This window comes from Poeciliopsis prolifica, unplaced genomic scaffold (genome assembly GCF_027474105.1).
Source record: "Poeciliopsis prolifica strain line A6 unplaced genomic scaffold, Auburn_PproV2 SCAFFOLD008, whole genome shotgun sequence".
Taxonomy (NCBI): Eukaryota; Metazoa; Chordata; class Actinopteri; order Cyprinodontiformes; family Poeciliidae; genus Poeciliopsis; species Poeciliopsis prolifica.
This window is the reverse complement of record NW_026562383.1, coordinates 13,371,262-13,397,053: the sequence shown is the minus strand read 5'-3', so window position 1 is coordinate 13,397,053 and position 25,792 is coordinate 13,371,262. Positions and strand designations below refer to the sequence as shown.

Sequence of the window (25,792 nt, the reverse complement as noted above, 5' to 3'; positions counted from 1 at the left end):
CTTCGTTTCTCATTTCTGCCACTAGACTTTAAGCCCTGTAGAAAACCTGCAGACTTAACTGATAAGAGGAGTACATATGAGAACTCTGACTATCGAGGTTGTGCAAAGAGAAATGGTCAAAGATTCCTTTTCTCTGTGTACTCCAACCTAATGAAATGTGAGATGTTCTTGTATCCATCCTCTGACTTGCACTTTTCGATAACTTTTTCTCTGTTTTGCTTAGAGTGTTCTTTTGCCTTCAGGCGGTGGCAAACATGAATACTGATTAGTCAGTGAAAGGATCTTCTTTCCTGTACTTGGCCATGCCTCTTTAGTGTCTCTATGCACTACCCACATTGGGGAAATTTCTCTAAACTTGTCAGGAGTGGGATTGTGTTTTCACATGGGGGTCTAGTTACACTCACTCCTGGTATGTAACTGAGCACATTTGGATGGAGGCAATCAGGTGCTTGAGCACACACAGCATCCACCCAAGCTTTATATTGACTTTGCTATAGTCTTTCCACACAGCTGTGGCTATACATGATGTGCTTTGACAACATATTTTTCCTCCATTCAACTTTTCCAAAAATATGCTTGAATTCAGCACTCTGTCAACAACCAGCTCCTTTAGCAATGATCCTTTGTGGCCTAGCTCTCAGTAGGACTTGCTGGTAAAACCATTTGACAACACAAAGAACAGAAAAAGGGTATTCAGTTATGTTATATATTCTCATAAATCACAATAACCACACTTTAGAGAAGTATCATATAGATAATTGATCTGATAACAGCTAATTTATATTTTATGGATGCCATTAAAGTCTCTCCAGTGCAGAAAGAGTTCTATAGGATAGATCAGCTGCTCCGCCAACTGCAGAGCTTCACCTGCGCCGCCTGCTTGTGATCATGTGATGAGTGATGACATGGTGATGTATAAGAAACTTGCAGCCATAGACTTTGCCATTAAGAATGTCAGTTTATGGGAAAAAATTTACATTCTCAAAAAAATGATCTAGTTAAGTATATTTTAAATAGGTTAGAATTCTCTAAAACTGTCAGAAATTGTGTGTCATTTTCTGGGGTAATGTAATTTTTAAGGCACAATTAGCAAGAGCATGGAAGTGGAACAATGAAGAAATTAACCCAAAAATAAATTAAGACTTCTTTTTTGCATATATGTTGAATTCATTTGTTTTTACTTGGGTTAGCACAAGTTCTTAAAAAAATAAAATAAAATATAAAATAGAAAGAAAATAATGCTCTGTTAACTCTTCTCCCATGTCCCTGTAGTCACTCCATCAAAAATTCCCATATTACATAATATGGGTGCATTTAACATGGGGACATCCATGTTAAATGTGGACAGACACACCCCCACCCCCCCACACACCCCCCCCCACACACACATATATATATTTGACAAGTGAGCTTAATAATTGACTGTTTATTTGTGGTAGCCTATTGTTTTTCCTGATGTGATTACTCAGTTCTGTCATTGACTGTTAAAGAAGGCACTATTCTATTACTCCATTATGCTGAATGGGCGGAGTTATCACAACACCCTCCCTCTCGCTCAAGTGTTCCTTGAATACGTCTGAGCTCAGGGCCCACAATACCTATTGGCATGCGAGTATTCTGAACATTTTAACTTGCCACTGTTGCAAAGTTCAGATTAATGGAATCATTTTGACGTGTGAGCCTCTCTCTGGAGCGCTAACGTGATTAAGGCTGATGAAAAAAAAAAAATTTGTTTAGTTGACCGACATTCTATTTAAATAAATATAGGCCTGTGTTATTGAAAACGCTGGTAATTTTTTAAATAAAATACCAGCGTATTTACGTCGTAAGTATATTTATGTAATAACTATCATGAAAACAAAGTGAAAATCATATTTGTATGTGGCCATAAAACAGAGCAAATGAAATATTACCGACTTCTGTTTTTTGCTGTCTGTTGTTACAGGTGGCCAAGTCAGAGTCAGTAGGACTCAACCTTTGTCAGGTGTGTTACCTGTGACACCCACAGGAAGCACTTCGCTTCCCTCAGTCTGCTGCAACTGGGAAGTAGAAAGTCGTCGGGCGGAACGATGGAAGAAAATCGTCATTACCTAATTGTAATCCGCTTTATATTTGGGAGCCTATCGGTCTGCTAACGTGTGTATATATAGGCTCTATATATTTTAGGCGACAGACTGACTGAAAGAGGGAAGTGCTTCCTGATAATGAGGAGGTGCGTCTTATTTCCATCCCAGTGATTGACTGCGTACGGCTTCCACCGCCAAGAGCTGCGGGCATTGACGCATTGTGGAGTCAACAGGGAGGGGGCGAGCACTGCAAACCCCCGGCTTCGCCACACATCGGAAGCATCTACCGGCGTAACCACCGCGATGGCCGTGGTGCAGCTCGAAACGGGGGACCGCCAGCCGGAGAACGGCTTCGTGACCCCCGAAACCGCGTCCCCGGAGCTGCTGACTCACATCGACGAGTCTGTCCTGCCTTCTCTCGGGGGGTTTGGGAAATACCAGAAACAGCTGATCGTGCTGACATGGATCCCGGCGTTATTTATTGGATTCAGCCAATTTTCCGACAGTTTTCTTCTCGCGGAGCCAAACATCACATGCACCAGCCAGCCCCTGGCCAACGGAACGAGGCACACTGCGAACCTCCAGATGGACATAAGCACCGGGCCAGCTCTTTATGCCGGTGGGGGTCCCAGCGGCCACAATTACAGCATGCAGTGTCAGTACAATGAGTCGACATTCGAGCTGCACACAGGGCTTGAACAGAACGTGGTTACGAAGGTAAGCTGTTCTTTTTGAGCATGGATTCCTTTCTGTGATGTTATGCCACGATTCAGTGATGTCCTACCCTCTTTCCTGTAATTGATTGATACTATTAAGCCGAGAGAGCGACATTCGAGCACCTATTCACTCTAATCATAAATATGCGTTTTTACCATCAAGCTGCAGCATAGCAGCTATTGACACTTTTGATGTGGTGCAAGTGGTCATGTCACCATATTGCATAATTTCCATATATTGTAGCGTGTAGGATCAGGCATTTCCCATGCGATGCGATTCACAAAGTATAAGGATTTGTGGGGCATGTGTTTTGCTGACATTGAGTCATCCAAACAGCTGACACAATGAATAACCTGAGGCATAGATATGGTACCACTATTGAGGAAAACTGCAAAGGAAGGTTGAACCTTGTGATTGTAGTAATGGAAATATCAGACAAGTTTTTTTATTTTTTTATTTTTTTATTTTAGAGCAAAGGTCGTGAGTATTCTCTGTAATGCTGTAATGGAGCTCCATCCCACGCCAAACATCACCCACCCTTCTGCTAACCTAACCACACAATTAGATATTCCTGCATATTTCCGGGTGGATACGTCTTGATTTTGAAGTATGGGTTGGATTGGGAGCAGTGTTACTTTTTGACAATTATAGGATACAACTAGATCTGGAATATCCAGCAATTTTAATTCAACATATAAAAATAAGAATAATATAGAATGACTGTTCTTCTTGACAGTTTGACAATACATTATTAGAGATGCACCAATCTTGTTTGCCTTTATTGGCACTAATATTGATCTGCACATTGGTATAATCTTTTCATACCTTTAATTTTCTGCTGCTGTCAAAACTTCTAGCTTTCTCAAGTTTGTTTTGGTCCAGTAAAGCCTTGTGGTAACAGTGGCCAAAGTGAAAAAAAGAAATATGACTAATTTAATTTTTATTGAACAAATTTATGATTGAAGTCTTCATATATCAAAACAATAGAAGTTTTCTGTTTAAACTCATCCAATGGTTAGGACAAATAAACTTTTTCTCAGTATTTGAGCAGCAGTTTAAATAAAGCAACATTATCTGACTACAAACTAACCAGTTGGTTTGTGCTTCTTTATAAATAATCAATACAGTTGATATAATAAAATGGAGGCGTGTCATATTTTAATTTCTTACCTAATAAGAGGATGGCAGATTTTCCACACTTAAAAGAATTATTACATCATGTTTAATTTGAACTACACATTCTGGGAAATATGAAGGATACCTTAGTTTGCATTGAGTACAAAGCCTATTGTAGTCCATCTGTCTACACCTGATAATATCTTTGTTGAAATGAAGCATAGCAGATGCAGCTTTGATATTTTAATTTACTTGTAGGCACTCACACAGTTTATTAGTTAATTTTATTTACCATCTAAGGAGGACTTTTGCTGGATAAGGATGTATTACTAATAAGGATTATAAAGCTTTACAGGTTTTATTTCTCCTTGGTAATGAAGTCAGCTGTTCAGGTAAATTGATTGAGGTGAATTGATTAACAGAACCACAACAGCTCCTGCTTCAATGATTGCATTACCCCAGATGACAGAGGTCATCTGTATAATTAGCATACAGTTTTTTTTTTTTGTTATGTATCTAACACAAAACAAGATTCCCCTATGAAGGCTGAGGTATGGAAACAGAACTGTAACCCTGGCTTCATAACGTGTATGCATAACGTGTATGCACTGACGTTTGTGTTGCACTCATATTGAAAATGTCATGTTAACATTATTAAAATTGTAAACAGATGACAAGGCTGGACGGTTGGTTAAATTGGCTGGTACTGCTAGAGTTCCATGGCCCATCGTCTCCACTTTCTGACATGGCTCGCTTGGGCTTGTGAGAAACGGACTCGAATGATGTGCAACTAAAATCCATAGCATTACCCTCCATGGAAGCAGAGCTGACCGTTGCACATGATACTGGCCTTGTCTGTTTGGACAACCTGCCTTCCTCCTGCTGTCTTCCAAGATTCTCTTTTTTTGCCCACCACAGCATAGGAACGAGGATGTGACACTACAGCAGGAAGTGATGATCTGGCATTACCCCTTCTGTTTGGACTGCATTGGCCTAACTGCACATGAGTGGCCTCAGCTCTCAGTGACACACAATCCCTGAAAAGCATAGTGGCTGATGAAATGTGTCAGTGTTTCTGTTAAAGTGAATCATTACATCTAACCTCACAATGATATGTTAATCCCACACTAAAAGTTCTGTGTTAGCTTTTTTTGGTCTAAGCGTGACACAGAAATGAGGTTGGCATGGAGGCAGCAGAGACAGATCCAATGTGGTTAATGTGGAAACCCATCCTAATTGAGTCGGAGCTCTCCTAGGAGTCCCTCTTAATTGAACTGCAGCTAAGAAATGAGAATGTATCATTATCCAGAGTCAGTCTCTGTACAGCCCAGGTGCTGAGCGCCCATTTGGATGGTTTGCAAATTTCCTGAAATAGTGACATTCAAGAAAGTCACTATTTCCTGAAAGCCAGGAAATAGTGCACTTTGAAGTAGATATTGACCTCTTTCCTAGAATTAAGCATTTGCGAGATGATCAGATGTGTTTGGTTGCCAAAGCAGAGTTATCAACTTTTTAAAGTTAGGACTGATATTGCGGGGGTGAAAGATTTAAGTTTAGTCTCTAAAATGAAATAATTTTCAAATTGAAAGTATCAGATAGACATCTAACAGTAACCGTTGTAATTTTTGGGGACGATTCTGCAATGATTAGCAATTTTTTAAACTTAAAGTTTGTGACAATTTTGTATTGATTATTTTGCTGAATTTCAACTTATGAACTTGATGAGCTGCCATGTTAAGTATGTTAAATATTATTATTTTTTGTTATATTTATCTGAATGTAAGCATTTTGAAGATGTTAGCCTTTCCCTAAAGACGAAAAGAGAAGTTGGGTGATAAATGCACCACTTGGCAAGGTTGTGCTAACAGCAACACCTCAATGTTATTGCTGTGACAAAGAGAAAGGAGTGATTTTATACAAAAATACATAGTTACTAGTAAGGACTAGTAAGCAAATATAATCGATTAAGCAAAGCACAAAAGAGTGTGCTTACAGGTCTGAAATGGAAGTAAAACTAAATAACAGTTAGTTTTCTAGTCATTAGCTATGAATCTTTTAAGAAAACAGAAAACTGCATCTTCTGTTGTGGTTCTGTTAAAAACAATGATTTTTTGATCACCTGGTATTTATTTCGGTGGTATACATTATTAAAACTTTGAGAAGCACCTTGCTGGGAAATGCACTTAGACTTCTGTTTTGACAATGCTAGCCACACTAAGTTTTATGTAACAGCAAATATGCTACAGGCAGTTTTAAAATCGAATTCAAATATTTGATTACCACAAAGATGAAGACTCTGCATTAAGACACAATTTGATTGTGTCTTAATACTTTCAAGGAGAAAATCAGACAGCCAAAATTGGCTTTGGAATGTCAAATCTTTGCAAAAACTGGATATCTAAAAGTGTCCACAAAATTCTAGTTGGTGCACTTCTATAATTCCTTAAAGTATTTTCCCAATTGCTGTCGTTCACATATAAAACCACTATACAGAATCTTGACAAGTTCCTTTCTTGAACGTGTTTTGAATAAAAGCATTCAAATACTAGATGTGACATGGAGAAGATCAACCTGTGGATATATGGGCTTATTTCTTCCAAACATTGTATGTAGAGGACGGGGGAGATAAACTGTGGGAGCACATTGGTGGGTACACCCGGCCCCAGTATCGCTGAACAGTAGATTGCACACCCATGGATCTGAAAGATGATACTGAAGGTTAACACCCTTGGAGGCCTCTCTGCTCTGTGTCCCTGGTGCTGTTTACCCAGCTGGTTGACTTCTTCTGCTGACCCTGGTTCGGCTGAGACTGAGGCCTTTTCAAAGGCCTCAGTCGTAGAAAGGTGATGACCCCGCCGCAGTTATCTAGCCAACACACAACGACAGACTCTCACTGTGTCAGCTGTAACAGAAAAAAGCATTTTTGTGACCAGAAGATAAAACCCCTGTTCAGGCACTGTGTGTGTGTGACAACAAGAGTGTGTGTTGTGGGCCTGGTTCTGATTAGTGCTGTTTTGTAACAAGCAGGCATGAACATTGTGGGGTCTGACCCTTGATCATGGTATAAGACTGTTTTTGAAGATTGTGCAATGGAATTTAGATTGTTTAATTTCTCATAAATCTTGTAACAGTGATCTGTTAAACACGACAGCCATCAGCAGAAAGGTCTGAGCGTGAAAATAACAGACAACAGTTTCTTTTTTTTTTCTGCCATCTGTCGCAGCTGATAGCAAGAAAATCTTGCTGTCATCAGACAACCTTCTTTAAAACACGTGCCTCATCAAATGCTCATGTTTTGTGATTATATACTTTCCTTTTTTCCTCCACTTCCTCCACTTTTATGTCATTAAAACAAAATAGTGCTCGTGGTTGTAAAATATAAAAAAAAAAATCTAGAAATATTTTTTTTTTACAAATAAATTGAAAGATAATTCTGCCATGCATTTGTATTCAGAATATCTTACTCTGTTACCCTAAATAAATTCAGTGCAACCAGCCCTCTTCAGAGACAAACTCCTAAATTGTATAAATTAGTGAAATATAATTATCTATTTGCATGTTTGATGCTGTCAGAAAACAAGCCATTAAAAAAAAAAAAAATCCATATGAAGTCCCGTTTAACATTTGCCATATTGAGGGCGCTGCACATATGTGTCAGAAGGTGCTCTGGTCAGATAAGACCAAAACTGAACGTTCTGACCTACATTTCAGACTCTCAAGTGTGACATAAAATAAACACTTTGCATTACGAAAAAAAAAAAAAAAACATGCTCTGAGGATGGTAGTGGCATCACCATGCTGTGTAGATGTTTTTTGTCATAATGGGACAGGAAAGTTGAACAAAGCAAAAGAAAAAAAAATACCAGAAGAAACCATTTTAGATGCATGGGACTGTGATAAAGGTTTATTTCCTAAAAGGTCAATTACTTTAAATATACAAATAAAGTTACAATGGAATACTTTAGATCAAGGATCCTCAAATCCAGGCCTTGACGGGTTGTGTTCTGTAAGTTCCACGTGTCCCTTGTCTGCACACCTGAGTCAAATGACTGAATTAATTACCCACCTCAGAGGGCAGTCAAACTCTTCAGAGTCCTGCTAAAGACCTCATTATTGTGTTCAAGCAGATGCACTTCTAGAACGTTGAGGACACCAACCCTTGAGGCCTAGATTTGAAGACCCCTGTTTTAGATGGCTAGAATGACCAAAGTAAGCCTTTGACGCATTTAAACAGTGGCAGTTTTAGTAGTCTACGTTCAATCTGACTGCTCAAAATCATTTGTAGATAATCTGGGTGGGTAGAGACATATGTCCGTGGAGATATGGTTTTGTAAAGTGGTGACCCAGGAAGGTTATACTGATTACTTTTTACCACAATTTCTTCTTCTTCATCAAAAAAAAAAAAAAAATCCTTTCACAACATTGTGCTACTTTGTATTTGTCCATTCTGAAATTTGAATAGAATATATTGAAGTTTTGTAGTTTTAATGTGAAAGATGTAGACAAGGTCAAGTGTATGAATACTTTTCTATCTCTACATTGCACATATGCTACCACCATATTATGGGATTCCAGTCCCTCCATGGCAGCTGTGCTAAAACTTGCACTTGGAAGCAGATTGATTACCCCTGTTGCTAGGCAGTAACTATGCAGCAGTCTCCTCGTTTCCTGCCTTTTCCTCACAACTAATTTTAAGCATCTCTTTTCCCCTCATTGTTTCTTTTTCGAATTTCCGAAACACTTGCACCATTTTTTACAAGTCGCCCATCCTTTTACAAGTTTGTTTGGCCCTTTTTGTTCTCCTTGTTGCTGTGCTTTCCTCTTTTCTCTATCCTTCCTTCCCTCCAGGCCTGCTCTGTCTCTCCCTAGAAACCTCCACCCACCACTGTGTAGTTCAACGAGTGCACAAATGTGCAGAGTGACATAAGGATATCTGCTGAGTATTGCTGGCCTAGACTGACCATCACATAGAGGGTCAGCCATTTGAGATGGGTCAAAAGAGAGAATTTACATAGTTTTTTCTTCTCTGCTTTCCTTTATCTTCTTTCAGGTTAGAGTTTAATATGCATTAAAACAACTGAAGACTTTTGCCTCTGTTAATTTATTCCCATAATAATAAATGTTAAAATAATAATCAATATTGTAACATAACAATTAATCTTTTACGGATTTCTGGCTTTCTAAGTAGGTTACATAGTTTTCTTCCCCCAGTTTGGAAGCCCATTAAGGTTTTGCATCTGAAATGAAGGGCTTGCAGAGAAACATTTTTGATGGTGCACGCTAATTGGCTGATGCTTATAAACACAGAAAGTTAATGAAGCTCTGCAGTAAAAACCTTCCATACTCTGCTGATCCGGTGACACATTTCAAGATCACTTAACACTTGGAGGTACAAGGGGATGAAACACTGCTGCTCTGAGGATTACTGTTGTGCCTCCTTCGGTTATATGTTCATGGTCTACATCATGTCTGATTTGCACAGTCAGTAAACTTCTCGGGTTACACAGGGTGGATCCTCGTGAATTCACACTCATCATTTTATGTACGTTGTACTACAGGCTGAGAGAAGGGAAGCATCTCTGCTTCTTTTTCTCATTTTTATTTTTTTTACAGCAAGCTTGGTTGTCCTGTGATTGCGAAACAGGCGCTTCTTTCCCATGCGTCTGTCTTTTTCATTGAAACTGAAACCATGAGTAAGTACCATGCCTGTGTCATGTGAGTGCTGCTGTGGGTAATCCCGAAGCATTCCAGTCTGTACTTATCACAGTATCTGGAGGTGGTAGAAAGTTGTTTCCAATGGAAACCATGAAACCGACCACACTTTGTATGTCAGTTTCTTGTGGGATTATTTTGCAAAACATCCACAAATGTTCTTGGCACATGATCTCTGTTTATGTTGTATCTTTGTCGTAAGTGGCAGTGGTTGCGAGGCAGGCCTGAGATTGTTGTTCGTTAGCCACACACTCAATGCACCTGTTGTGGCAGCAGTCACACCCTTGTTTCATTCTGTCTTTACCAGCACAGACATCTGTGGAGCATATGTTATAATAAAATCTCTAGCAAGTGTTACTCACTGCTGATGTGTGTGTGTGTGTGTGTGTGTGTGTGTGTGTGTGTGTATATATATATATATATATATATTATATATATATATATATATATATATATATATATATATATATATATATGTGTGTGTGTATGTGTAAAAAAAGAACAAAAAAAAACTCGCTCTATAGATATATATATATATATTTTTTCTTTTGAGCTTCTAAGCTAAAGAAGCTTAAACGAACAATAAGTATTTTTATTGGTTTAGTAAATTAGTGGAGAAAATTATTTTACTGCCATATTCTGTTTTAACTTCACATAAAATATCAGCAACTACTTTAATTCCTTTTACAACTGTACTTTTATTGACTGTAGTGTTTCTACTTTTTCTTCTGCAGTGGTGTCTGGTGTGTGAATTGAAATGGAGAGTCCATATTGCAAAGTTCTCTCTGTTGGTGGGGTCAATCTTTGGATACCTTGTATTTGGGATACTTGCAGACTGGTAATATTTTTTTTACATTCCTTCTAAAATATCAATCTCTGCAATTGAAGCCATATTTACAATAATATTTGTCTTTCTCTTTTAGGTTTGGTCGACATCCAGTGCTGATCATATCAGTGCTGTTTATGCTGGTGTTTGGTCTGACTGTGGCCTTTTCTGTCAACGTCACCATGTTCAGCACCTTGCGTTTCTTTGAGGGCTTCTGCCTGGCAGGGATCACTCTTTCTCTCTATGTCCTGAGTAAGTAATTCAATAGATCTTGGCTTAATATACAAGTGGACTTTTTTTTTATTGTTGGGGTAGGAGATTAGTGTTGATTTTTCAAAGCAAGAACGTCATGGATTCAAAACCTGCCCAAGGCCTTTTTGTGAGTTTGCATTTTCTTAGTGTGCCTGCATGGCTTTACTCTGGTTTCCTCCCAAGACCAGAACATATGTATGATATGAAAGTGGGTGAGTGAGTTTGATTTTTGTCTTGAATGTGTTGACTCACTGTTGGACTTGCAACCTGTCCAGGGTATAATCTGTTTTTTGCTGATTTACCATGGAAGGTGTACCAGCTTGCCTACTTACATGAATACCAGTACTCTCTTATATTAAAGTTATTCAATGTGTTCTGTGATTGTAACTTTGACTAACAAGGCAGACTGACAACCCAAGCTTATGCTTCCTTTAAACAATGTGAGATGGATATCAGGGAAGAAAAAAAAGCTGCTAGGGTAAGATTAGTTTTTAATGATTTAATTGTTTTGTTTGAGATTATGCTGCTGCAATTAACAAAATGTTTTTTTGAAGATATGAACAAGTTTTTCTTCTGGGACGCTAAAAAATGTGGTGGATGCCATAGAAGATTTTAATTGAGGACTCTTGTTACAATTTGCCATAGAAACCCTCAACCCTACTGACTAAATATCTCAATCCGAGGCCCTCAAAAATATATTTTTTTAAATAGCATTTCACATCATTGGGAATTTTCTAAACTGCCACAGCTTTTAAACACTTTGATTACCTCTCTTATTGCATTGATTAGATGGGTATACTGACATTTGCAGGAGATGTTAGAGCAACTGTTGTTAGTTTCCCTAAAGGTTAGGAATTAAAAGGAGTCCCAACATTTCAATAGTCTTTCTGTTTCTTATGAATTTTAAAATTGTGTTGCTTATCATCTTTGTCCAAGCAGGGCATTTCCTAGATGGGCATGTACTGAATGTTAGGACTATATTGTAGTGCTATGCCTATACTGTCTTCATGTGTTATCTTCATGCATTGTTTCGCAGTGGGTGAGTGACAGATGATTCAGATTATTTTCTCACTGGGATAGCATGTTGCCTGAGATGCCCCAGTCAAATCCAAAGTCAAAAAGGCTTTCAACTCTGTACTTGACTTCAAAAGATGATTCATTCTCACTTCTTTGAACAGAATTACCTGTCTCACAAGCTCGCACTGGTAGGGTTGACAATACACAACCTATTAAATATAAATATAAATATATAAATGAAAGATCAAACACAACAAATATGAAACAGGATTACATTAATAAATAAACTAGCTTGACTAATTTATACAAGTGACTGCCTCCCATTAGTTTCCTTATTAGCTAATGGAAGTTAGGTGAGCGCTGAACATCAAACACTTTCCTTCTCCAGCTGTTGAACAGCCAGACTTCTCCAGGCTCATCTTCCAGCTTTCAAACCTCATTCACCTTGATGTATATTTCCATTTATGTCTGCAGCACTTAAGACGTGTTCAAACTGTTATCCAAAGACAATATTATGTGTCTCTCTTTAGAGCCCACAGAGTGCTGCATTTCACTGCCTTGCATATTGCTCTGGAACACGACCAATAGCTGTATACTGTAAGGTGGAAAAGATGGGATTCCTTGTTGATTGATATTTGTTTGGAGGTTTCAAGATGGACATCACTAATGAGTCCCTATAAAAGAACCATAACATCAAAGTAAAAAATACATATTTGGGTTCAAAAGAAACTGATACATTTTCTGAGAAAAGCCTGAATACTGAAAAGAAAAAAGAACAGAATGATGCTTACAGATTGCCCTGAATAGGAAGACAGCTAATTTTATATAAAATGGATGGTAGCGCGAAATGTTGCAGACATGCGATTATTTTTTTTTTCCATCATATTCCTAATTTATAATCTCACACTGTTATCACTCTTGTCAACTATTCAGGCGTAACGGAAAAAAAAATCTGCAGTAATTCTGGAGACTGGCTGTAGCACTTCGCTCAGTGACAAGTAATTTTGTTCTTGTGACCTTCTAACACTTAATAGACAGAATTCCTCTGTTATGTGTTCTCATTCCTGTTGATGTTGAGGGCTGTTGCCAATCGGTTTACACTTTAATTAAATTTATTATCATTTGAGTGCACCAGTATGTCTCATACTGCTATTATATTTCTTCTTACTGCTAATCAGTAGTCTAATAGTGAAACAATAGGCATGTCTTGTGGATGAAGTGGTAACCAGAATGTAATGCATGAACCATCTGTAATGTTGATCCAGATTAACTTACTCTCTTTATAACCTTCTCTGCTGACAAGAAAGGTTTAGATGATTTGTTCTGTGGCACAGAAGGGTTGACGAAAGGACTTGTTGATAGCAGCCTTGTAACCGCTGTTGCATTTGATGAACATTCTTGTTCTGCCGATGGATCCTTAAAAGCCTCTTTGGCCACAGTAAATGTCCATTGCAGAGCGAGGTTGGAAAAAGTGCAGAGCGAGGAGGGGCTGGGGTGTTCAGTAAGGACGATATGATGAAGCATGGGGCCCCCAGAGTCCTTGTCATTCTAATTTACTCCTCACTGTATACCTTGAAAGGCTTTCATGCTCACCCGAAATAGACTAACTGTTAAGCCTGCTCTCAGGACAAAGGAGCGGCCAGATGGAGGGAGAAAACATGGAGTTGAATTGTGAAGTGTAAGGTTTCAGTAAAGTGATGCTGACATCTGCATGCATTGTTTTCAAATTAAACTACTTTATGGTTGAATAAATCATCAAATAAGTCATTTTCAAGCCAGAAGGTGACAGAGATACTTGACTGTGCTGAGAAATCAGCTATCAATACTTTTCAACAAGTATATTCATTATTTTTTACTGAAAAGATACAATGTGTTTTAGTCAGCATAGTTACAGGTTTATAGACTGTGCTCAGCATGATATTTGTTAGCTTATCTAAGTACATTTTCCTTGTCTAATGTTTGTTTAGCAGCTCACTGCACATTCATTCAGCAGTTCTACTTGTTATTTTGTCAGTCTAAAGTGCAGGCTGCTCCAAAGTAATGAAAGATGTCTAAATGGTTTAGCAAAATGTTACCGTTCCAGTTGGTTGAAAGGGAATAGTTATTTAATTGAACAATTAAAAAAAAATACTCAAATGGTGACTACAATTGCTGTGAGTATTTTTTTTCCCTTTTAAGCTGTGAGCCTCTGTCTGTAGATAGCTTTTTGAAAAATTCAATGCAAGAATCCACAGTCCACAGGGATTTTAACAATGCTAGCCAAGCAAACCGTTCTAGTTGCAAAGATGAGAGGCTAAAGACAGTTTAAAATTAGGATTCAAAAATAATTTTGTCTTTTGTTTAAGACATGAACTGGGCTCTCACAAACGCTCACAAACACTGTGATGTAGTCTCTTCTGGTAAGGTGAATAATTAATGACTATGACAGGGTGGCTATATCTACATATTCTGCATATAGTTTATATGGATTTTTATATTATAGATATGAAAAGCTAAAATAGGTCAAAGTTAGAGTTGCCAGGCGAGAGCTTTCCAAAAGCTTGATTTTGGAAATCATTAACAGCATTCAGATCAGTGCGTCTTTGAATTTGTAGCAGGACTGAATTCTATATTATATTTATATAGTTTGAACTGACATGATAAAACCATATGACTCAAAAAGATGAACTACTGTGCTTTCATTATGTGTACACAAAGAGTTTGATGCTGGTATACTATCACCCTTATTTTCAAACAAGTATGACTTCGGCCTTTGTCACATGATATTTTCCCTGTAGGCTTCGTGTATTGACAAAACTGCAACTGCACTTAACCAAGAAAACAGGAACACTGTGGTCTAATAAGACTTCACTAGAAACAATCACTCTTACATTTGCCTGGAAATAAGCCTCAGAGGTTTAGAAAAGTATCTGTTGTCTTGAACGTTGAAAACATTAGTTTTTTTTTTTTTTTGCAATGCTTTGTTTGCCTCCTTTTATAAAGGAAAGCTAGAGCGAAATCCCTGCTTCAACAGTGTTTGCACTGTAGAATATTACCCTAATCCCTTTCTTTCTTTCCAGTCTATGTTGGATGAAGTCTTACATCATCAGCCCTGAAAATTGCATTTTTACATACAATTTTGTCCAAATTTTAAAGCTGTTTAATCAGTAGTTCATTTAAGATGGAGGCATAAAAGATTTTTTCTTCTTTGATTTTATTGAGAAACTTAAAACAGTTTGAGGTTATAGAGGAGCGTTTAAATAATCTTCAAGGTTATTTGGGACCGGTCAAACAACTGATGGAGACGTCAAACAACTGATGTTGTTTGACGTCATCAAGTCTTTTGATTATTCTATTGTAGTTTTATCTAAAAAGAAAAAGTTTAAAAAATGTATTTTTGTTTTGATGTTGTTTGACGTCTCCACCGATCCTGAGTAGTTTCAGCAGATAAACTGCACACTTTTCTTTGTTAAATGGATAGACATTTAATTAACTATTATCTGGGATTTGGGCTTATTATTAGGGAGATACAATTTTGTCTTTGTATGGACTGGAAAAAATCCACAATAAATGTTTAGCTTAATACTGTTTAAAAAACAAAATAAATAAAATATTCTTGTACCGAAAAAAAACAAGGAGCTTTTTGGTTTTTATGCCCATGATGAGTTTATGTGACAGTTTAACACGTGGCTTATATCTTTCTTCTAACCTCACCAATGGTGTCTTGTGACTAAAGTGCATGCATTCTCTGCAGGTGGCATTTTTTGTGGTTTCAGACAGTTGTGTATATCCCTATTTTTATAGCATTGTGTACGCAGCTTGCATTGCATTTTCCAGTACCAGTGTAAAGTCTGCAAACTTGTTTATTAGACATAGAGGGAATATTGCAAAATGTTACCTCGACTTCTAAAATTGGCAAAGAAGTACTAGTTATGAGTCCGCATGTTGCATTTCTAGTTACATTGGGGATGCATTTCCTCTATAGTCTCGTCCTGTGATTATCAGTGAATACAGGCAAGTTTTCTGCATCACCATCCAGAGTTTAACATAAACAGTGCAGAGAATGCAGCATGCCTCAAGCAAGGGTATACAAGTCAAAGGATGTTCTTTGTGTCCGACGTCTGCTGCATGCAGGTATACCCAAGGCTTAACTTTACTTGGCCTTCTTCTAGAAATGATTGTAGTGAAGGGCAGTAGAAAAATTGTCTCTATATGAACATATGGGTGAATGTTACTTGAAATCTAAAGTACTTTCTAGTTTGTAAAACTATATTAAAAACACATATTTTCCAATTTTGGACAGAAGTCCATTTCTGTCTGTTTACAGCCCTGAGGGTGAACATGCTACTACTTGCAACTGAAAAAGAGTGCTGTTAGTTGTGTACTTTCATATAAAGTAGCCAGATGAGGAGGGAGGAATGGAACATAAATTAAAAAAAATATTTCAAACTATGTTTGATGTAAAGAATAATAAGGCTGCTGCAAACCAACAGGTACAATTCCACAATTAAAAATAAGCTTAATGGCAAGAGTTGACTGCATATTTGAAAGAGGCCAGTTAGTCCCCTGAACAGCATGCTGTTTGATACTGACATGCAATGTGTTTACTGCTGCGTTGTAATAGCTTAGCAAATAGTCTTGGAAAGTCATATGACACCAGACTTCTATTTATACAGCATGGTACCATCAGTTTGAATTAACCTTTTTTTATCATCACAAACCTGAGGGCCTGTAAGTCAGTTTTACGGTGCAGCCCAGATTCATGTTATACAGAGAGTACCCCTGCCTATAAACTCACAAGGCAAATTGTAGAGGATTGTGTCATCAGACGAAGGGTTGCATCCAGAGTTTAACATAAACAGTGCAGTGAATGCAGCGTGCCTCAAGCAAGGGTATACAAGACAAAGGATGTTCTTTGTATCCGACATCTGCTGCATGCAGGTATACCCGAGGCTTAACTTTACTTGGCCTTCTTCTAGAAGTGATTGTAGTGAAGGGCAGTAGAAAAATTGTCTCTATATGAACATATGGGTGAATGTAACTTGAAATCTAAAGTGCTCTCTAGTTTGTAAAACTATATTAAAAACACACATTTTTCTATTTTGGACAGAAGTCCATTTCTGTCTGTTTACACCCCTGAGGGTGAACATGCTACTACTTGCAAATGGAAAAGAGTGCTGTTAGTTGTGTACTTGTATTGAGCTAACGTGGCACTTTGCAAATATTGGAGGTGCACCAAGAAGTTCCAGTTAGCTTTAATAACATTGATAAAACAAAGAAGATACTAGTTAAACATCATCATGTGTCTTACATTTACTCTTAGTCAGCCTATTTCAACAGTAATTCTCAGATGTATAATCATGTCCGATGACGTATTCTGATACCAAGTGTTAACATTTTATCTTGCTGTACCTCCAAAATTAAGTTCATAGTTGGAACCGTTCAGCATCACATCCAGCTTCAGACACACTGGGAAACCGTCACCTCTGTGCATGCATAAATAAATAGATGTGATATTAGAATTATAAAGTAAAAACTTTATTAATCTGAGCTCTATAATATAATGTAACATTATATGAAGCGTCCTGAATCTCAGTTGAGGAAAATGCCAAAATAAAAGAATGATAAGTAATACCAGATGGAAGTATTGGTGAATGTAAAGAGTTTCTGACACGCCTTAAGGTTTCATGTTAAGCAGATGTTGTCTGCTGTCACTCCTTTTGTACATGTACTTTATGAGCATAAAGTACATAAATGACTGTGTAAATAACAATTATTTACACAGGTGCAAATGCAAAGTGTTTTTTTTTTCTTAGTGGAGTCGAGGAGGGTAAGTACATAAGATTATATGAATGTGCTCAGGTCCACTTCATAATGCCAGTGTTTTTGTCAGGTCGTAGCTGTCCTCTCTGCACACAAAAACACAGCAGGTACTAATGTGATCAAAGCATTGGACAGAAGTATATCCTTACACAGAGCTCTGATACTGATCTGAAAAATCACTCCTCAGAACTTTAAGAACAGCAAAAAGAAAGCCTTGCACTTTCTTTAGTGTTATTTTACACTTTCTAAATTAGGAAAACATCTTTGGTTTCTGTCATGGGGTGTCGGCTATGTGCTCACTGGTCACCCGCTTCTCCCTACCACTGGCACTGTTGTGTCTACTCACATTCAGAGATTCCTCAGTGTGCTCACATGTTGCTCAGTGTGAACGAATCTTCTTTACTAACTTGCATTATTTTCAGTCTGTTTGTTAGACGACTCTGTATGAAGAGCCCCATTTGTTAGAACATTCCAAAACAGTAAAGTTTCTATTGTGAAATAATACTGAAGTAGGTCTGTAAAAAAATAGGCTAGATGATTTGTCCGATTAGAGAATTTCTTTGCAGAAATATCAAAGAAATTGATATTCTTTGATATAATAATATCAAAGAAGACAGAATAATTTCAACATTATTTTATATAAAAATGTATACATGGTTCAGCTTTACCCTAAATACATGGAGAATGACTTACTGCATCAGAGGACAGAAAAGGCTGCTTTAGAAACAGATCTACCATTGTCTTGCTTTGAAAATTGGAGGCCTTTTTAAAGGCCAATTTTGCATATTTAAGCACTCAGGCAACAAGTTGAAAACATAAACACTGACTTTTTAGAAGCCCATGAATTTACACACATCTAACCTCTTAGTTGTAGGATTATTTTGATCAGTTGAATAAGAGGTTGCTGTTTTCAGACAATTTCTCTTCTTCTTTATTTATTTTGTGTACCAGTTTAGAGAGCGATGGCTATTTATGTAGATATCCTGCTGAAGTGCTGTCTGGTCTGCTTAACCAGGCCAGTTTATTTTCACTTTTGTCTTTATGGGCTGTAATAAGGTGCTTTCTCTCAGGAGTGCTGCCCACTTACCTCAGGCAAAATCTATCTGCACACAGGTAAGGCTCAAGGGGCATTGTGGAATAATAGAACCTCCATCTGCTTAGCTACTCAAAGTCATGTTCCTCTTTCGTAGTCTGAAATACTGCTCAGACGGCTTGCGTGCATGCTGCTGATAGTTGCTGTATATTTTCTCCAACCTTAATTCAGTTTGTGATAATGTGACTTCAGGACACATTGTGGTTAAAAATACTTCAAAGGAGTGAAACAGTGATGCATTATCCAAATGGTCATGGCACATACATACATGCACAACAAACTCTATGCAAATTTTATTCCTCAGTGAAATAAATTCCATCGATGAAGCACACTTCCTCTTCCTCATTGCTCCAGCCGACTGCTGACAAATGGGTTAAGGTGCAGTTAGTCTTTTTCTTTTTTTTACACTTGGCAGGGTAAAGTTCCTTTTTTTTTTTTTTTTTTGTTGCAATGCTTGCATTTTATGTTGCTCACCAAATCTCCTTTGCTGAAACATTCACATGTTTTAGTTCTGTGGCTTTTACCTTTAACATTCTAAGAAATTTGTTTTAAATTGGAAACTTCCTGTGTAAGTAAAATGCATAATGACTTATGCACAAATGATCAATGCATCCCTATACATGTTTTATTGACTACCTGTTACTGGTTAAATTATTCTAGCCACTTTTCCCTTCCTTTTATTTGTGTAGAAAAAAAAAATGTTTCTATTCTTCAGTTGAAAGAATGTGATGCATGTTGTTTGCCCAGTTTTCATGTCAGCAGTTTATCAGTTGTTCAACGCCAAGTTGGAAACTTCCAGACAATTAATGGAGCTGTTCTGATCTGTGTGTGAGGGAGAATGGGATTTCCACTTTTAGAATGGGTAAAAAATTGGGTCATAAAAAGACAATTAGAATTGAAGTTTTTTTGCAATGTTTTTAAACAAGCTTAGAGCACATAACTGTAGATTTGACTATAAGACAAATTTTATGGTGCAGATTAAGACTGTGTAGACTGGAATGTTGTGCACTGATGATTCATTACACCAACCATGAAAGAATGTTAGTTATTTCTGGAATCTAAAAACATACCTGGTGTTTTCTTCTTATTGCTGGTAATTATTATCACAAGCTGGGTCTACACAGAGATTCGGAATAATCAAGGTAAAGATTTTCCTCCATGGAAATGGTCGCTTCAAATTTTGATTCTTCAGGTGAATTAATCTTGATTTCTCATCTGCTAGTAACAGATGAGAAACTGACTAATCAATTGGAGAACCAACCATGTTTCAGTTGAGTGCAAATATAAATTGAAAACAATTCATGTTATTTTCTATTTTCATCTATATTTGCTTCATAATGGAAAAAGACACATTCAAAAATAAACTGTACGTCCCTTGAACAATACAACTAATAATGGAGCTTCATAAGGATATATCTGTAAAATGTGTGATTATGAAAATGGACAAAGGAGATCTTTGTAGATTTTTGATCTCAAGGAGTTTTATATTGGTTAAATAAAGGTAGAAGAAGTAGCGATTTCTAACTTACAGAAAGTTCCACATATAATCAGACACAAAGAAACACCGCTATGTAGATAGTAAAAGAAAAAGTAGAAGCCCGTTCAGTATATCCAATGTGTTTTATTTGCAGGACCAACCCTGAAACAATGTGATTAACCTTGACTTATTTAATTGACCTGGTAAAGTACTTTGACCTTGTCAGCACCAGGACTTCTATGCTCCACCAACGCACTGGCTTTATGCCAGGACCTCTCAGGTGATTATACTCCACCGGGAACAGAAGGTTAACATTAAAATCAATGTCTCCTGTACTGTCAGACATTTATGACTAACAGTGGTCTAAACTGTGCTATGTCGTCACCCTGAGAGTATTTTAAACCATTTTCTGTTTGTAAAATGGATCCCAGGGTTTCTGTTTGCCATCACTTGAAAGTCTCATCAGGCCAAGGCCAAAGTTCGGAGGTCCCCACAGAGAAAAAATACTGTTTAGTGACGGTGTCATTTTAAGGAGACTAATACACACATGAACTTAGTCTGAAGACTTTTTAATTTTAACAATATGTTGAGTTGAGATTAAATGCACTGGAGACAGTTTTAAGTTTCTAAAGTTATTTTAGCATGGCTGCTGTCCCCAAAGTATCTCTATTGCCACAGTGTTTGCAAATGAGAGTATGAAGCTCAGTTGATACAACAGAGTTTCGAAATATTGTAAAGATGGATTGTATTCAATGCAAACTCGAATGTCATGTAGGCTCTAAATAACACCGTCCTGCATTATTTGTTAATGCTTATTGATTTGTGCATGGATTACATTGTTATTTTGTTTTGCTCTGTGGTGACTAATCTGTTGCATATGATGTTTGGCCTTTGCCACTAGATAATGTAGCTTCAGCAAACATTACACAAGTACAGAGAGAAGATGCATTTTCTTTCATGATTGAATTAATCAGTATACCCTCATTCAAACATTATATAAAGAATGCCATTTACCAATCTGCATTTAAATTTATAAGTATAATTTTATTAGTTATTTGCATGAATTTGCCAGAATCTAACTATAAAATTAGTTGTTAAAATTAATGAATTCTAAATGTATCTTTGTCTTTCACTTGACAATTTCTTCTTCAGAATTGACAAGCACATTACAAAAATCAGTGGCTTGATAAGGTAGACAAACCATGGTTTGGATCTATAAAAACTTCACGTGACCAGTAAAAGAGCTCATCAATCTGTGGGTGCAATACACAGATTGTGGGTCCCAATACACGTGCTATCTTGGGAATGTCGCCTCTTTCACTTGTAATGTAATGAACCTCCTTTAGAATGCCATGTTTGATAGTCTACATGGATTCATCTCAGAGTGTCACCTTATATTCATATATTGCACAAATCAGCAAACCAACCTAAGCTTCTTTGGGGATTATTATTGTTACTAATTGGCTATTGGCCTTATCGTTGATGATGTCATTTTTACATCCACAGTCAGTTTTCAACATACCTAAATGTATTTGGGTTAAATATCTTGTTTTTTGTCTTCAAGCATCCTTTGTTTGCAACTTTGGACCATTATTATCTGTAGCTTCAGATAAGTTATCGGTGGATCTATGTTACTGGGTAAGCATGAGCAGTGGTGTGTTAGGGAATGCTGAGCTAGTCATTTGCTAGAAGATTAGGGTCATCTGGAGTAAGGAGCGCTAAGCTCCATTTAAAAGCTCTGCCCATAATTCACTAATTCATTTCCACTCATTGTTATCTGTAGGTGACACATTACATGAGGAAAATCATAAGAAATTGTTCATAGTAAGATATTGAGCTTTACTAGGATACCAGGAGATTTTTACCCAGTTTGGAACAAGATGAACTTCTCAGAAATCAGGGGGGCTATTCAGTGATACATGAGTTACAAATTCAAAGTCCCTTAAGCAGTGACTGGGATGTGCCTCACAGCAGCATGCAAACTGGGAGCTCTGAGGTTACTTGGTTCACACCCAGCAGGTCTCGCACCCATTGCCCTGCCCTCCGCTCACTGGCTTTGTCATTCCAGCTGTGATCGTGTCAGTGAACAGAGAGCATTATTCATGTCCTCAGAGGGGGGCACATCCTAATTGAAATTCCAGTCTTTCCTACTGGAATAAAGTTGGTCCCGACAACACCAATTGTATTGTCCTGGCCCTGTCACCTTGAAAGGCCCATCTTAGGAGTGTTTCTTGGCAGCACAGGAAACCGATTAGACACAATAGTCATGTTTCTGCGAGAAATAGGAGAAATGAAGCAGGACAGGACTTAGAGTGAATTGCAGCATTACAGTGCTCATTTCAATAGTTTAGGGTGAACTTGTCTTCTGTACTGCAGTAAATAAAGGGCTGAACTGTCTTGGGTTCCTTTCCATCTGTGTGGTCTGCATGCTAATGACTGACTGAATGAATCAGTGGCATTCTGATAGTGGTGAAGTGAGTACAAGGAAGCCTTTTTCTTTTTACTGCACCCTCACAAAAGTTTTTTTTTGTGTATTTTTTTTGGGGGGTCTGCAATTTCAGAACAGGAACGATGCAAATATTCATTTTCTTAGGATATTAAGAATGTTTTTGTTTAAGTGATGACTTTGTAATATCAAAAATTTGGAGCTGAAACTAAACATCTATTTTGTTCTTCATTCACCCATAAAAATGAGTAATTTAGCAAATATTTTTGCTGGGACTTACTGTCTAAATGTGCCTACATGGACAGCTGTAGATGTTATAAAATATAAAACTTGTGTGGTTTCAAAAAAGTACAGACTCATCTTTGTTTGTCACTGTCAAGCATCTTGTTCTAGCCTGTCAGCCACTCCTTGTTGGGTGTGTTCCATCTTGTTGCTTGATTAATCAAGGCTGGTCTCTTTGTGTTTGCATCTTGAATATTAAGGTACTGTTGTATAATCCACGGGCACTGTTGTTATTTTAGCACAAATGAGGTGCTCTTTTACAGTACTTGCGTATAATAACTTCAATGGAGTCAGTGTGTGCTATATTGTCAAGTGGTTGGGAAACAAAAAGTGTAGATCAAAAAGGCAGACGTTCATCAGTGTGATAAGGATAGAAGTGTAACCTTTGCAATATCTGATATTTCAGATGATTTACTGACATATCAATGTCAGTACATCATTGTAATTAGGTAAAGTTATGTATCTAGTAGAATTATGTGAACTGACATGCATACACATAAAATGCAATCAGCCTTCCAATACCAAAATAAAAGTTTCTTTACCTAACCTCTCTTTTCTGTCTTTCAGGGATTGAGCTGTGCCTGCCAGCATGGAGGTTTTCCATGACCATGGTGGCCAGCTTTGTGGTTTTGGGTGGTCAGCTCCTGATGCCCGGAGTGGCATACCTCTGTCACGACTGGCAGGTACTTCAAGCTGTCATCATCTGTCCCCTCCTGCTTATGCTGTCCTACATTTGGTAAGAAAAAAAAAGAAAAAAAGGAAAAACTTAGCAAGTTGCTCCGGGATAATTCAAAGTTCTCTGTTTTTGTATGTTTAAAAAAACAAAGTTTTATCATATGGTCAAACCAGCAAAATGGAAAAAGTCATGTCGTTTTTTGAAATTTAAATACCTGAAACAGTTTGGGAGAGTAATATTAAAATTGAGAAATGTTCAAAAGCAGCCCAGTAAAGTAAATGCAGAAATGGCAAGCAGTAAACTTTTAAAGGTAGGGGAATCAGTTGAACAGGGTCTTTTATTGTAAAGACGTGTTTCTTTTATTGCCAGTCACCAGCTCCACAAATTGACCATTGCAGCTCACTGCATTTCTATAAACAGTTGATCAAACAGGGCCAAAAAAAAATTTAAGCTTAAGTGTAGATGACTCCCATAGAAATTCAGCAACAACCATTCCCAAGATTTGTTCCTCTGCTATTTTGAGGGGATTGTTATGCAACACTGCAAAAATGTGCAAACCAAATCTTTTGTGAAACAGGCAGGAAAGGTTTGACACGAGCAAAAACAACTTATTGCAGCATTCACCACCTCATTAGCATGTTCTGGACTTCTAACAGTGATTGTTTTGGACTTAAGGCGTTGTGCTTAATCTACTGGCTGTTTTTGTGTTGAGATGCAATCATTCTACTGAAGAAGTTGAACTTCCAACATGCATTTGGGAAACCTAAAGCAATTCAAATATCTGGTAATGGTGCATATCAAATGACAGCAGCTGTAGCTATAACAAAAGGTATGAGAGAGTATCACCTAAAGTTAGATAATACTGTCTCGCTGGAAGAAACCTGGTTGTGGTTAAATGGCAACGTGTATGACAGAGTGACATTTCAACCGGTCTTTCAATGCAAGGACCTTTTAATTGCATTGACCTTTTTGATGCTCTGTAATAACAAAAATGTCCCCCACCTATTTTACAGGATTTTCCCTGAGTCGCTGCGCTGGTTGCTGGCAACCCAGCAGTACTGCCGCTCCAAATGGATCATGGGACACATAGAAACGAAAAATAAAGTGAACCTGGAACGTGATGCCGATAACATCCTCACAGGTAATATACCAGTCACATTTTCTAATTTATAGATATCAGATTCAATTTGTAATGTCATGGAGGCACATCTCAGTAAATCAAAAACAGAAAAGTTTTTTTTTTTTTTTTTTTTTTTTTGTAATTCATTCCAGACAGTGCAACTTGCGTGTTGCATACATACATTACACACAGTACTATATCTATAGTTTATTTATGAGAATTTCAATGATTATGGCTTACAACCAATGAAAACCAATTTAGTTAAAATATATCACAAAAAGTCAAGTTGACTGATCACAGAAGTCAGTGTCTAAAGCATATTGATAGAAAACTCAGTGGAAAAAAATGCATTTTGGTTTCTTTATTTCACTAATGTTGGCCACTGAAACATATGTCAATATGCTGTGCAGTATATGCATTTGATGCTTTTGTAAAGCTCTTCTTGCATGTATTAACACAATAAGGCATTTGGCATAGGGATTGGCCTGTTGTTTTTGTTTTCAACGGCTATGGAAGTCAAGGTTGCTTTAACAAAGACCTTCGGTTTATCTACAGTGTTTGTTCTAGTATCTATTACCCTCCCTCCAGTAATACCTCATATTTTGTCTATGGGGTTAAGGTCAGAGGGACCATTCAGACTCTTAAAATGGCTTCTGTTTTCCATGGTGCTCATGCACTCTTTTCTACTACATGTTTTCCCTCCACTTAAGATTTTATTGGTGTTCTTGGATACAGTGGGCTGTAAACAGCCAGCATTTTTAGCAATGACATTCTAAGGCCTACCATCCCCCCTTTGAGAGTGTAAATGATGGTTTGCTGAAAAAGTGTCCAGTCGGCGGTCTTATCTGTGACTATGTAGGCTGTAAAATACAATTTGTGTCATAAAAAATCTCACCTATTGATATTAATTTCCTGAACTGGAGTATGGGTTTTCATTAAACTATATTGATTAAAATTATCAGAAAAAAAGCATATCACTTAGTTTTGTTTTTTTTTTTAATTGGTGTCGGGGTTTCACTTTTTGAGCTACATAAAGTAGTACAAGAAATAGCAATCAAATAACTTTTCATTGCTATTCTAATATACTGAGATGCACATGCATATTAAAAAGTTAGATTCAACTAAACATTTAATGAAAGCATTTTATTTATTGTCATATGCCAAGCCTGTTCACTCAGTCTGAAAGACAC

The 25,792-nt window shown here is 37.4% G+C and overlaps 1 protein-coding gene across 2 annotated transcripts in view; it reads left to right on the top strand.

The window, feature by feature from the left end:
* The first annotated feature begins 2,059 nt into the window (after positions 1 to 2,059).
* Positions 2,060 to 25,792, top strand: part of LOC129361583 (solute carrier family 22 member 23-like) — a 34,942-nt gene continuing 11,209 nt past the window's right edge. The window contains exons 1-6 of one of the 2 annotated variants that reach the window (XM_055032506.1): positions 2,063 to 2,136; positions 2,235 to 2,783; positions 10,346 to 10,449; positions 10,535 to 10,689; positions 23,374 to 23,542; positions 24,496 to 24,623. In XM_055032506.1, the coding sequence (XP_054888481.1) occupies positions 2,370 to 2,783; positions 10,346 to 10,449; positions 10,535 to 10,689; positions 23,374 to 23,542; positions 24,496 to 24,623 (970 nt within the window). In that variant the 5' untranslated portion in view covers positions 2,063 to 2,136; positions 2,235 to 2,369. Of the gene's footprint in view, positions 2,784 to 10,345; positions 10,450 to 10,534; positions 10,690 to 23,373; positions 23,543 to 24,495; positions 24,624 to 25,792 lie in introns of both variants that reach the window. The other variant, XM_055032505.1, reaches the window with a different exon arrangement.